The 14127-nt window shown below is 47.6% G+C and overlaps 1 protein-coding gene across 1 annotated transcript in view; it reads left to right on the forward strand.

Moving 5' to 3' along the window:
• Nucleotides 1-1727: 1727 nt before the first annotated feature.
• The window catches only part of SYNM (synemin), a 29563-nt gene continuing 17163 nt past the window's right edge, over nt 1728-14127 (forward strand). Inside the window, exons 1-2 of the mRNA XM_075582344.1 lie at nt 1728-2675; nt 12588-12712. Coding sequence (XP_075438459.1) covers nt 1881-2675; nt 12588-12712 — 920 coding nt within the window. The 5' untranslated portion in view covers nt 1728-1880. The remainder of the gene's footprint in view (nt 2676-12587; nt 12713-14127) is intronic.

Raw genomic sequence — 14127 nt, forward strand, 5'->3', positions numbered from 1 at the left:
TGAAACAGCCCTCACTAAAATAACGAATGACCTCCATGCTGCCAAAGACAGAGGTCATTACACTCTGCTTATATTACTCGACCTCTCTGCAGCATTTGAACGTATCAGGAAAAGACTTGTAAAAGAGCATAGCGATTACCGGAGACGCAGTTCCTTCAATTACACACCTTACTTGGTCAAATTAAAAAAAGGTAAAAGACAGTATACTTTTTGATTATTAGATTTCAGTTGGTGTCCTCCTAATTTCTGTCACTATTCTGAGGTGGTGGGGATTTTCCCTGAACATTTTGATGTTATGTATATTTATTGTACGACCAATCGAAACCGCAGCAGGCAAATAATAAATGCAGTGGCGAGAAAAAGTCTGTGAACCGCTTGGGATTTTCACATATTTCAAACCTAAACTGGTATTAGATCTTAATCTAAGTCCTAATCATAGATAAAGATAACCTGATCAAACAAATGACACAAAAACATGAAACTTTTTCAACATTTATCCATCCACAACGTTCAATATCCATGTGTGGAAAAGTATGTGACCGTTTAGATTCAGTACCTGGTGGCGCCCACTTGAGCAGCAATAACTTCAACTGCACGTGTCCAGTAACTGCCGGTCAGTCTCACATCGGGTTTGAGGAATTTTGGCCCATTCCTCCTTACAGAACTGCTTCAGCTCAGTGATATTTGAGGGCTTCCTTGCATGGACAGCTCGCTTCAGGACCTGCCACAACATTGCGATGGGGTTTAGCTCCAGACTTTGACTAGGCCATTCTAAAACGTGTAATCTCTTCTTCTGCAGCCATTCTTTTGTAGATCTGCTTGTATGTTTAGGATCATTATCTTGCTGCGTGACCCACTTTCGCAGTCGGATGGCCTGACATTCTCCTCTAGAATCTTGTGATAACCATGAATTCTGCATTGTGTGTCAATGATGGAAAGCCGTCCAGGTCCTGAGGCAGGAAAGCAGCCCCAAACCATCACACTTCCACCACCATGCTTGACGGTTGGGATGAGGTTCTTCTGTTCGAACGCAGTCTTTGATTTTCGCCAAACATAACATTTCTCAATTTGGGCAAAAAGTTCTTCCCTTGACTCGTCTGTCCAGAGAACATTGTTCCAGAAGTCTAGTGGGTCATCTCTGTGCTCTTCGGCTAACTTCAGGCGGGCAGCAATGTTCTTTTTTGAGACAGTGGTTTCCTCCTGGCTATCCTTCCATGAACACCATTCTTGTAGTGATACTCACACTCAGAGCTCATCGTGAATTTATTTACTAAAGTTTCCTGGCTGCAAAACCCGTGAAAAACCCAACACCTTATTTATCAAAGAAAAATAATCCTATTGAAAGCAAATGGTGTTTTTCCTTTGAGACATGCTTTTGCACTACTTTTGCACTGCTTTTGCACTGCTTTTGCACTATGTTTGCCCTGGATTTGCAGCTGGGGGCCTTTTAAGTAACTAACCTCCTCCCTTCCTCCCCCTTTTAGGCTTCTGCATTTGCCCTAGTGCGACTGGAGCGGGTCTCGCACACAGTCTGATCTACACGTTCTGTACTCCCCAAATAACTGGAGTCAGGTCCCTATGTTCCCACAAGAGGGCTCTAGATCGTTACAAACTGGGGAATGCAATAGTGCCTTTTCTGTTTTGGCTCTAACCCTTTTTGGAAAACCCAGTCCAGGATCCCAGTGCCAATGCACTCCTCCTCCTCCTTGTACTGTCACTCCCCACAGCCCCGAGGGCTCATTCTGTGTGAATGCAGTGAGGGGCTCAGACCTGCTGAGATAGTTGGGGGGCGAGAGACTAAGACGTTGTGTCTTTTCAGGGGGGGATATATTCCTTCCGCACGGCAAAAGAGCAGAGCAAGGTCCAAACTGTTCCCAAAGATGCTGCATCTAAGAAGAGGGTTTGGGGATGAAAAGTCCCAGCTCCGTGAATTAAACAGCCGCCTGGACCAGTACCTCTCCCGGGTTAGGCAGCTAGAGGGGGAGAACCAGCTGTTGGTGGAAGAGATCCACAGGCTTCGGCTGGAGCGTGGGGCAGAGTGGTCGCAGGGTTACCACGCGGAGGTGTGCCAGCTGCGGAGGAAGGTTGAGGAGTTGAGCGTGCAGAAGTGCGAGGCAGAGCTCCAGAGGGAAAATGTCTGGCAGGAGCTGCAGACGCTGCAGGAGTTGTGGGACCAGGTGAGGGCCATGCGGCTGGTCATTGAAGAGCAGCTGGCACTTTACAAGAAAGACCTGCAGCAGGCACAGAGCGGCCAGGCCTCCCTGGAGGAGCTGCTCTTCCGCCTGCACCAGGAGTGCGAGATGCTCCAGGGATCGCAGCAAGAGGAGCTGGTGGCACTGAGGCAGCGGGCACTCCAGATGCCAGCGCACATTGCCATGCAGGGAGCTGTGGCCCCCAGCCTGAGCCTGCAGGACTTCCAGAGCTTCTCCCTGGAGCTCTCTGACTCGTGGACGGACACGTTAATGGTGTATCAGAAGAAGATCGAAGAGTTTGAGGGCAGCCTGAGGCTGAGCATGGAGAGCAGGCAGGGGGCAGAGGAGGAGGCAAGGGGGCAGCTCCTGCTGGTGCAGGAGCTGCACAGGGAGTATGAGGAGCTATTGGGAATCCGAAAAAAGCTGGAGGAAGAGCTGCTGAGGATGAAGGAGAAGTACAACCTGAAGGTGGAGGAGTATCAGGTGAGTGCCAGGGAAGGTAACCTACACACACGCACCCTCTTGACTAGCCCTATACACTGAGCACTCTCATATCCTCCTATCTCTGTCAGTCTCCCAACGCCCTAGTTAGATTGTAATAACTTTGCGGCATTCTCACGCCCACCAACATGATGGACGTATTCCTGGTATTATATAACTCTTCTGTAAGGCGCTGCGTACAAGGTCGGACCAACCACTCACTGCCTTCAGGGGGATCTGAAATGCATTACCTGACGCACAAGATTAGTCTCTCATATTACATATCCAACATTATTATATAATTTATCAAATGTGTTACCAAGAAGTAATACAGTGAGAGTTACCTCTCGTTCTCACGCATGTCCTGGGCACAGAGTTATAATGTGTGTTACAGGCAGTAACACAGTGAGAGTTACCTCTCGTTCTCACGCATGTCCTGGGCACAGAGTTATAACGTGTTACAGGCAGTAACACAGTGAGAGTTACCTCTCGTTCTCACGCATGTCCTGGGCACAGAGTTATAACGTGTGTTACAGGCAGTAATACAGTGAGAGTTACCTCTCGTTCTCACGCATGTCCTGGGCACAGAGTTATAACATGTTACAGGCAGTAATACAGTGAGAGTTACCTCTCGTTCTCACGCATGTCCTGGGCACAGAGTTATAACATGTTACAGGCAGTAATACAGTGAGAGTTACCTCTCGTTCTCACGCATGTCCTGGGCACAGAGTTATAACGTGTTACAGGCAGTAATACAGCGAGAGTTACCTCTCGTTCTCACGCATGTCCTGGGCACAGAGTTATAACGTGTTACAGGCAGTAATACAGTGAGAGTTACCTCTCGTTCTCACGCATGTCCTGGGCACAGAGTTATAACATGTGTTACAGGCAGTAACACAGTGAGAGTTACCTCTCGTTCTCACGCATGTCCTGGGCACAGAGTTATAACATGTGTTACAGGCAGTAATACAGTGAGAGTTACCTCTCGTTCTCACGCATGTCCTGGGCACAGAGTTATAACATGTGTTACAGGCAGTAATACAGTGAGAGTTACCTCTCGTTCTCACGCATGTCCTGGGCACAGAGTTATAACGTGTGTTACAGGCAGTAATACAGTGAGAGTTACCTCTCGTTCTCACGCATGTCCTGGGCACAGAGATATAACGTGTGTTACAGGCAGTAATACAGTGAGAGTTACCTCTCGTTCTCACGCATGTCCTGGGCACAGAGTTATAACGTGTTACAGGCAGTAATACAGTGAGAGTTACCTCTCGTTCTCACGCATGTCCTGGGCACAGAGATATAACGTGTGTTACAGGCAGTAATACAGTGAGAGTTACCTCTCGCTCTCACGCATGTCCTGGGCACAGAGTTATAACGTGTTACAGGCAGTAATACAGTGAGAGTTACCTCTCGTTCTCACGCATGTCCTGGGCACAGAGTTATAACGTGTTACAGGCAGTAATACAGTGAGAGTTACCTCTCGTTCTCACGCATGTCCTGGGCACAGAGTTATAACGTGTTACAGGCAGTAATACAGTGAGAGTTACCTCTCGTTCTCACGCATGTCCTGGGCACAGAGTTATAACGTGTGTTACAGGCAGTAATACAGTGAGAGTTACCTCTCGTTCTCACACATGTCCTGGGCACAGAGTTATAACATGTTACAGGCAGTAATACAGTGAGAGTTACCTCTCGTTCTCATGCATGTCCTGGGCACAGAGTTATAATGTGTTACAGGAAGTAATACAGTGAGAGTTACCTCTCGTTCTCACGCATGTCCTGGGCACAGAGTTATAACGTGTGTTACAGGCAGTAACACAGTGAGAGTTACCTCTCGTTCTCACGCATGTCCTGGGCACAGAGTTATAACGTGTGTTACAGGCAGTAACACAGTGAGAGTTACCTCTCGTTCTCACGCATGTCCTGGGCACAGAGTTATAACGTGTGTTACAGGCAGTAATACAGTGAGAGATACCTCTCGTTCTCACGCATGTCCTGGGCACAGAGTTATAACGTGTGTTACAGGCAGTAATACAGTGAGAGTTACCTCTCGTTCTCACGCATGTCCTGGGCACAGAGTTATAACATGTTACAGGCAGTAATACAGTGAGAGTTACCTCTCGTTCTCACGCATGTCCTGGGCACAGAGTTATAACGTGTTACAGGCAGTAATACAGCGAGAGTTACCTCTCGTTCTCACGCATGTCCTGGGCACAGAGTTATAACGTGTTACAGGCAGTAATACAGTGAGAGTTACCTCTCGTTCTCACGCATGTCCTGGGCACAGAGTTATAACATGTGTTACAGGCAGTAACACAGTGAGAGTTACCTCTCGTTCTCACGCATGTCCTGGGCACAGAGTTATAACATGTGTTACAGGCAGTAATACAGTGAGAGTTACCTCTCGTTCTCACGCATGTCCTGGGCACAGAGTTATAACATGTGTTACAGGCAGTAATACAGTGAGAGTTACCTCTCGTTCTCACGCATGTCCTGGGCACAGAGTTATAACGTGTGTTACAGGCAGTAATACAGTGAGAGTTACCTCTCGTTCTCACGCATGTCCTGGGCACAGAGATATAACGTGTGTTACAGGCAGTAATACAGTGAGAGTTACCTCTCGTTCTCACGCATGTCCTGGGCACAGAGTTATAACGTGTTACAGGCAGTAATACAGTGAGAGTTACCTCTCGTTCTCACGCATGTCCTGGGCACAGAGATATAACGTGTGTTACAGGCAGTAATACAGTGAGAGTTACCTCTCGCTCTCACGCATGTCCTGGGCACAGAGTTATAACGTGTTACAGGCAGTAATACAGTGAGAGTTACCTCTCGTTCTCACGCATGTCCTGGGCACAGAGTTATAACGTGTTACAGGCAGTAATACAGTGAGAGTTACCTCTCGTTCTCACGCATGTCCTGGGCACAGAGTTATAACGTGTTACAGGCAGTAATACAGTGAGAGTTACCTCTCGTTCTCACGCATGTCCTGGGCACAGAGTTATAACGTGTGTTACAGGCAGTAATACAGTGAGAGTTACCTCTCGTTCTCACACATGTCCTGGGCACAGAGTTATAACATGTTACAGGCAGTAATACAGTGAGAGGTACCTCTCGTTCTCACGCATGTCCTGGGCACAGAGTTATAACGTGTTACAGGCAGTAATACAGTGAGAGTTACCTCTCGTTCTCACGCATGTCCTGGGCACAGAGTTATAACGTGTTACAGGCAGTAATACAGTGAGAGTTACCGCTCGTTCTCACGCATGTCCTGGGCACAGAGTTATAACGTGTTACAGGCAATAATACAGTGAGAGTTACCTCTCGTTCGCACGCATGTCCTGGGCACAGAGTTATGATGACAGATACATGGTTACAAATACATGGTTACAATGAGTGAACGGGGTTATACATTATATACAAGACATTGCATATTGGCCTCCATAACATGGCAAATGATATACTGTAGGTTCTGTTGGCTATTAATAGGATCCAATAAAACCCTAATCCTTCCAAAAACTGTGTGGGGTGATAGAGAATCCGTTGCACAGCCATGCACCTGCCAGATAAGAGCTGCATGTGATTGGGTTAAAGTGTAACAGGAGATGTGAGACAAGGGGTGGCGTACACTGAAATAACTCTGTGTGCTGTCCTCCATACCTCGCTCTGCTGTCCTCCATACCTCGCTCTGCTGTCCTCCATACCTCGCTCTGCTGTCCTCCATACCTCTCTCTGCTCCTGCTGGGGGAATCTGCAGAGCCCCGTGTGAGAACAAAGCGCAGAGGCAGAGATCAGAGCCCGTATATAATGTATAGCATGTATATATAATGTATATCATGTATATATAATGTATATATAATGTATATCATGTATATATAATGTATATCATGTATATATAATGTATATCATGTATGTATAATGTATATCATGTATATATAATGTATATAATGTATAGCATGTATATAATGTATATATCATGTATATATCATGTATATAATGTATATATAATGTATATATAGTATATATAATGTATATATAATGTATATATAATGTATATATAATGTATATATAATGTATATAATGTATATATAATGTATATATAATGTATATATCATGTATATATCATGTATAATGTATATATCATGTATATATCATGTATATATAATGTATATATAATGTATATATAATGTATATATAATGTATATATCATGTATATATCATGTATATATCATGTATATATCATGTATAATGTATATATAATGTATATATAATGTATATATAATGTATATATAATGTATATAATGTAGTGTTTCTGTATTTCTGCCCCACCTGATGAAGGACCCGGAGCGGTGGGAAAGCGTGTAACATATCCCCTCCCTCCTTTGTTACTAACAATGTTTGAGGAAGTTACTCTCTCTGGCAAGTTGTGATGCGGTTTATTAAACGAACACGAGATATAGATGTTATTTATACATGGGGTTTTTACACAGACACGCACACTTCATGCGCCCTATGGACTGTATATACTGTGCAAGTGTTTCCACTGAACCCTATAGCACACCTGGGATACAATGTGACACATTAGGATAGCATTACAGGTAAAAGCCTGTCTTATGATGCACTACGGCAGGGGCGGCTAACGCCGCTCCTCAAGGGCCACCAACAGGTCAGGTTTTCAGGATCTCTGCTTCGGCACAGGTGGCTCAATCAGTGGCTCAGTCTTCGACTACACCACCTGTGCTGAAGCAGGGATATCCTTACAACCTGACCTGTTGGTGGCCCTTGAGGACTGGATTTCGCCGCCCCTGTCCCTTTATATCACATTATTAGTGATGTTTGGGGGGGGGGGGGAGGGGGTAAGAAAGTAATCACAGATCCTGTGCAGTGTTGGGTTTTAATAACCTTGGCATTTGAATAAATCTTTTAAGTGCTCACATGTTGCAGCCTGTCCCCTGTAACATGCAGTCCCTGACAGAGACGCCACACTGGTGCATGGCACAAGGCACCCTTCTAAGTAATGTGGGTGTCAGGGTGTCACATGGGGCAGCGCAGACACTGTGTCTCCTTCAGATAAGTTCTGCGGTTACATGATAATGACAAAACAGCAGCGTCACCTACTCAGCACTCGCTCTTAAAGGGCCACTCCTCGCGCTAAGGACCGGGATATGTTTAATAGGTTACATTTAGGTCATTGGTGCCTCAAACAATCAGTCTGCGATAAGTAGTATTATTATTTGTATAAAGCATGAAAATGGCATTGTTTTCGTGTATAGCGGGGTACTCTAAGTGGGGGAGGGGGAGGCGAGATAGTGAACGTCCATCTTGTTTGCTTGCCGCGAGCTCCTTGGTGCCCGGACCTCCCTCCTGTTGTCAGTTTGTCTTAACATATATGTCAGCTTTTCTCTTACAGTGTTACTGTCCTCCCTCCCACATTGTGCTGCGCTACAGAGTATGTTGGTGCCATGCAAATAAAAGATAATCATATTAACGCGCGCATTAGATTTATTCAGCTGGTTCCCCGTCTGAGAACTGGTTTGGACAGGGAGGCCAACGCCAGGCCTCAAGAGCAACCGACAGGTCAGATATTAGGGATATCCCTGCTTCAGCACAGGTGACCCAATCAGTGGCTCAGACTGAGCCACTGGTTGAGCCACCTGTGCTGAAGCAGGGATATCCTGAAAACCTGTCCCGTTGGTGGCCCTTGAGACCTGGCGTTGGCCACCCCAGGGATAGGATAGATAGACGCCGGGGATCAGGGCTGTGAAACAACACAACTTCAGGTGACAATTTCTACAAACAATTTCAGGGTAATCCGAGGCAAACGGTTTAGCATTTCTTGGACACGTCTTGCACTCCTAATTGTAACCTATTAAAATGTCAGTGTGATTTGTCCCATTTGGTTCTGCTTGGGACTGCACTTTTAAAGTAACACAAATGTGCTCCTATGAGTTGGAAGCTGGCCCCGTCCCCCTCGTCATCATCACGAAGCACCAAAGAAGGGAAAGGTCCCACTTCCAAAAACATCTGGGAAAGTTGGTTTAACCCCTTCCGTGCCAGAGGGGCCTGCGAGGTTTTCCTCTGGCAGCTATTGTATTACCTGTGGCCATGTTTAAATCGGACACCTAGATCTCAAAAACTTATTTACAAACTACTTCCTAATCATTTGTAACCCCTTCAGCTCAGTAAGCCAAAGCAATGTATCGTACGCTCTCCAACGGCACCTATATTCCGGTACCTATATTCCGGTACCTATATATTCCCGTCTTGTAAGATCAGCTGTCTCTACTACGCAGAAGGGTTTTTGTGTGTGTAGTAAAGCATATGTTAAAGCAGGGGTGCTCAACTCCTGTCCTCAAGCCCCCCCCCCCCCAACAGGTCAGGTTTTCGTGATATCCCTGCTTCAGCACAGGTGCCTCAGTCAGTCCCTGCTTCAGCACAGGTGGCTCAATCAGAGGCTCAGTTGACTGAGCCTGTGTGCTGAAGCTGGTATATCCTGAAAACCTGACCTGTTGGGGGGGGGGGGGAGGCATGAGGACAGGAGTTGCTTGGAAGTACAGTACCCCCATCCAGTAAAGGGATTACACTGGTACCTATGTGCATGCGTTACATTCTGGGGGATCTGTATTGTATCTGCCGGCCTTTCCGAAACACATGGCTTTCATGCACCCCGCGAGGGAAAATGCACAAGAAACGGGGTTGAATGATTCCCTAAATGACTAAACTACAGAATTTGCAATGCAGCCCTAACATGCTGCTGCAGTATATAGCGGTAACAAGGAGTTTATAGACATGGCGAGGATGCTTCCCCCTTTCAGTAGCAATGTATTCGAGTGTGATCCAAGTTCCTCTATCCTGCATGTACCCGCCAGCTGGGGACCCTCCGCGCTCACCAGGGCGTCTAACACAGATACCACTTTCTCTGCGCTTCTCTGCGAGGGTTCCTACAGGGTTAACAGCGCCGAGTGGAAAGTCTGATGCCCCCATACTAAATATTTTTTGCAAATTGCGATGACATAACTCCCATAGGAAATGACATCACGCAGAAAAAAAACCCGGCTAATTTCCTGCGACACACAGACCGGTTCAAAGTGTTTGGCAGAAATCGCGCCCGAAAATGAATTAAACAGATACATTTGTGTTCCTGTTGCTGTATATTTCATCCGTAAAGTTGGGATGTGTCTAAGAAGCGTTGCCAATTAATACCACGAGAAACCGTCCACTTCCTTTAATGAGTGAAAGCATTAATTGATCTCTTGGGGCGGTTTTGTGATTAGTGAAATATGTCATTGTCTTTGTTTAAATGAAGTACTGTTTGTTATGTGTTTGCATTATTCTATGGTTTCCAGGTCACTATAATATTTCAGGATCTCCTGCAGTCTGATATCTGATATATTGTAACATACGATAGAATTTAAACGTGTAACGCAAATGCGAGACCCTACTAACCCTTTCACTGCCGGACAGGAAACAATGCTTGTCATGCTGCAGTATATTGGTTTCTCTGTGCCGTACACGGGCAGGCCGTGGTGTATGTGAGGGGTTAATCTGATGACAGGCAGTGACATTTGCCCTTATCTGCTAGAGGAGGGCTGGCCAACTCCAGTCCTCAAGGGCCACCAACAGGTTTCCAGGATATCCCTGCTTCAGCACAGGTGGCTCAATCAGAGGCTCAGTCTTTGACTGAGCCACCTGTGCTGAAGCAGGTATATCCTTAAATCCTGACCTGTTGGTGGCCCTTGAGGAGTGGAGTTGGCCGCCCCTTCTTTAGAGATTAAAATCATGATTTTTAAACACTCACCAAAGTAGGAAATGCTCAAAGAGCCGATACTAACATTATATGAGCTAAACTCACATAGGCTTCTAGGGGGTTGCGACCGCAATCCCTATCCTGATAAAGGGGCATTCATCATTCAACTCCCCAGCGGAGGATGGAAGAACAATGTTGTGGTCATGCTCTGTTGGTAGGTGGGAGGCTCAGGTAGTGGCTGCACTGAGCAGCCGCCCAGTAGGGATGGTGAAGGCTGATGCACTAAAATGTTGTGACTAAATGTATTAAACATGCTTGGAATAGACACAAATGTCCCCTGAATATGGAAGGGAACAAGGGTCATATTTACTGAGTGGTGCTGATCCATAAGACATTTATGGGCTGAAGAAAAGGCTCAGCGAGTAAAGGCTCAGGGAGTAAAGGCTCAGCGAGTAAAGGCTCAGGGAGTAAAGGCTCAGGGAGTAAAGGCTCAGCGAGTAAAGGCTCGGGGAGTAAAGGCTCAGCGAGTAAAGGCTCAGCGAGTAAAGGCTCAGCGAGTAAAGGCTCAGCGAGTAAAGGCTCAGGGAGTAAAGGCTCAGGGAGTAAAGGCTCAGGGAGTAAAGGCTCAGGGAGTAAAGGCTCAGGGAGTAAAGGCTCAGGGAGTAAAGGCTCAGGGAGTAAAGGCTCAGGGAGTACAGGCTCAGTGAGTAAACGCTCAGGGAGTAAAGGCTCAGGGAGTAACGGCTCAGCGAGTAACGGCTCTGGGAGTAACGGCTCAGGAAGTAAAGGCTCAGCGAGTAAAGGCTCAGCGAGTAAAGCTCAGCGAGTAAAGGCTCAGCGAGTAAATGCTCAGCGAGTAAAGGCTCAGGGAGTAAAGGCTCAGGGAGTAAAGGCTCAGCGAGTAAAGGCTCAGGGAGTAAAGGCTCAGGGAGTACAGGCTCAGTGAGTAAAGGCTCGGCGAGTAAAGGGTCAGCGAGTAAAGGCTCAGCGAGTAAAGGCTCAGGGGGTAAAGGCTCAGCGAGTAAAGGCTCAGCGAGTAAAGGCTCAGGGAGTAACGGCTCAGGGAGTAACGGCTCAGGGAGTAACGGCTCAGGGAGTAACGGCTCAGGGAGTAAAGGCTCAGCGAGTAAAGGCTCAGCGAGTAAAGGCTCAGCGAGTAACAGCTCGGGGAGTAAAGGCTCAGTGAGTAAATGCTCAGCGAGTAAAGGCTCAGCGAGTAAAGGCTCAGGGAGTACAGGCTCAGGGAGTAAAGGCTCAGCGAGTAAAGGCTCAGGGAGTAAAGGCTCAGGGAGTAAAGGCTCAGGGAGTAAAGGCTCAGCGAGTAACGGCTCGGGGAGTAACGGCTCAGCGAGTAACGGCTCAGCGAGTAAAGGCTCAGGGGGTAAAGGCTCAGCGAGTAAAGGCTCAGTGAGTAACGGTTCAGCGAGTAAAGGCTCAGTGAGTAACGGCTCAGCGAGTAAAGGCTCAGTGAGTAACGGCTCAGCGACCCTTGTTCCCTTCCATATTCAGGGGACATTTGTGTCTATTCCAAGCATGTTTAATACATTAAGTCACAACATTTTGGTGCATCAGCCTTCACCATCCCTACTGGGCGGCTGCTCAGTGCAGCCACTACCTGAGCCTCCCACCTACCAACAGAGCATGACCACAACATTGTTCTTCCATCCTCCGCTGGGGAGTTGAATGATGAATGCCCCTTTATCAGGATAGGGATTGCGGTCGCAACCCCCTAGAAGCCTATGTGAGTTTAGCTCATATAATGTTAGTATCGGCTCTTTGAGCATTTCCTACTTTGTTGAGTGTTTAAAAATCATGATTTTAATCTCTAAAGAAGGGGCGGCCAACTCCACTCCTCAAGGGCCACCAACAGGTCAGGATTTAAAGATATACCTGCTTCAGCACAGGTGGCTCAGTCAGTGGCCGAGTCAACAACTGCACCACCTGTGCTGAAGCAGGGATATCCTTAAAACCTGACCTGTTTGTGGCCCTTGAGTCTAGAGATTGCACTGAGCTCTGGGGAGAGCTAATTTTAACCTCCCAAAGGTGTAATATTTCAGACGCTGCTATCTCCGGGACAGTGCATCGGATTAGGACATCACAATGCAAAGCCAGACCAGGTGACCAGCATGGCCGGCTGCTCTAACATCCCCCTTATCTCCCCCCAGATCATCATAGAGGAGTTGGAGAGCGAGAAGCAGATGATCACAGTGACCATCACAGAACGTCTTCAGGATTATCACGATCTCATGCAAACGAAGACCGGACTCGGACAGGAAGTGGCGGCGTACAGGTAAACGTGTCCTTCTAATACGGGGAGCGGACCAAATCGTGGTGGTGGTTTCCTGTGAGGATCCCGGGGGGTGACACTCCCCCAAATCCCTGCCAGCAGTGTGCGTTTCCCTGGCTGCTGATTGGATGCCAGCACGCTGTAAATCAGTCTCGATCTGGTGGAGTGAGCGTCTTGTGTCGGAAGGCTGTCAGACAGGGTCCCCAGGCGTTGTGTGTGTGTGTGTGTGTGTGTGTGTGTGTGTGTATGTATATATATATATATGTTTATAATTGTCCCTTATTTCATTGACTTGTACTGGAACGGTCTGTCGGGACGCATCAGAGTCCCGTATTTTAGCGCGGTGACATGAAATCCATGGTGGATTTCCCAATAGGCCCAGGCAGCAACCATACACAGAGTCCGCGCACTCGGGCCTGATGGGAAGTTCCTTCCTGCTGGCGCCTTCTTTCTGTAGCGTTAAATGACGCTGCGGCGACACACTTGTTGGCATGGCAACGCGACGCCATGTGACGTCGCGTTGGTGACGTCCGCTGCGATTTTGAAGAAGACGGAGGAAGTGACACCAGGTAAGTGCCTAGGGGCGGCGGAACTGGAAATGCGTCGCTGCGTGAAATGCCGGAACTTAAAATGACTGCGATGAAATCAGTCATAAAACCGCCATAGATATCTAATTTGTAATAGGCGCTTTTGTCGCGTGGCCGTCTGGTCACCGGTGCAGGAATAACAATAAGGGGAAGAGTCCCTATCTGGGGCCTTCCCTGCAACACTCCTACAGGTGTCTCAGGGCCTAACTGGGGCCTACGGGCAAAGTCTGGGCCTAGTCCAGGAAGCACTGCTCCCTGGACACTACCTTCTCCCTTCGCTCCTCCATCAGGACTGAAGTGCGTGCTCCCCGCATGGGGAGGATATCCTGTTCCTCTCTCCTGCTCGAATCCCATTGGCTGGGACAGTCCCATGTGGTCTTCCCTCCCACCTGAGGATTCTGGGACATGTAGTCCCGTTGCTGAATATGCAGAGTCATTCTAAGATGGCCGCCACACTCCTGACAATGCGCATGCGCGCCTCGTTGCACTGCGCATGCGCGACTAAGAAAATGTCCACCCTCCCACTCCCGACCCCGCGGAGCTCCGGGCAATAACCGGGCAGATCCCTGCACCGGCGGCAGGGTAGGGGACTTGACTACATATATACCGTACATACTGTATATATATATTAGACACCTGTTGGTGGCCCTTGAGGACTGGAGTTGGCCACCACCGGTTTAGGGTTTCCGCCCCACTGAATCTCTGTCACAAAGAGCTTGCAATCGAATTTAATAATCTAAAGTTAATACAGAGTTGACCTCAACGGTTATTATTTTTAGCTCTAATTTATTCTCACCATGTAAAGAGCACAACTTGCAGGCTTACACGCTA

Source organism: Ascaphus truei, unplaced genomic scaffold (assembly GCF_040206685.1).
Source record: "Ascaphus truei isolate aAscTru1 unplaced genomic scaffold, aAscTru1.hap1 HAP1_SCAFFOLD_2255, whole genome shotgun sequence".
Taxonomy (NCBI): Eukaryota; Metazoa; Chordata; class Amphibia; order Anura; family Ascaphidae; genus Ascaphus; species Ascaphus truei.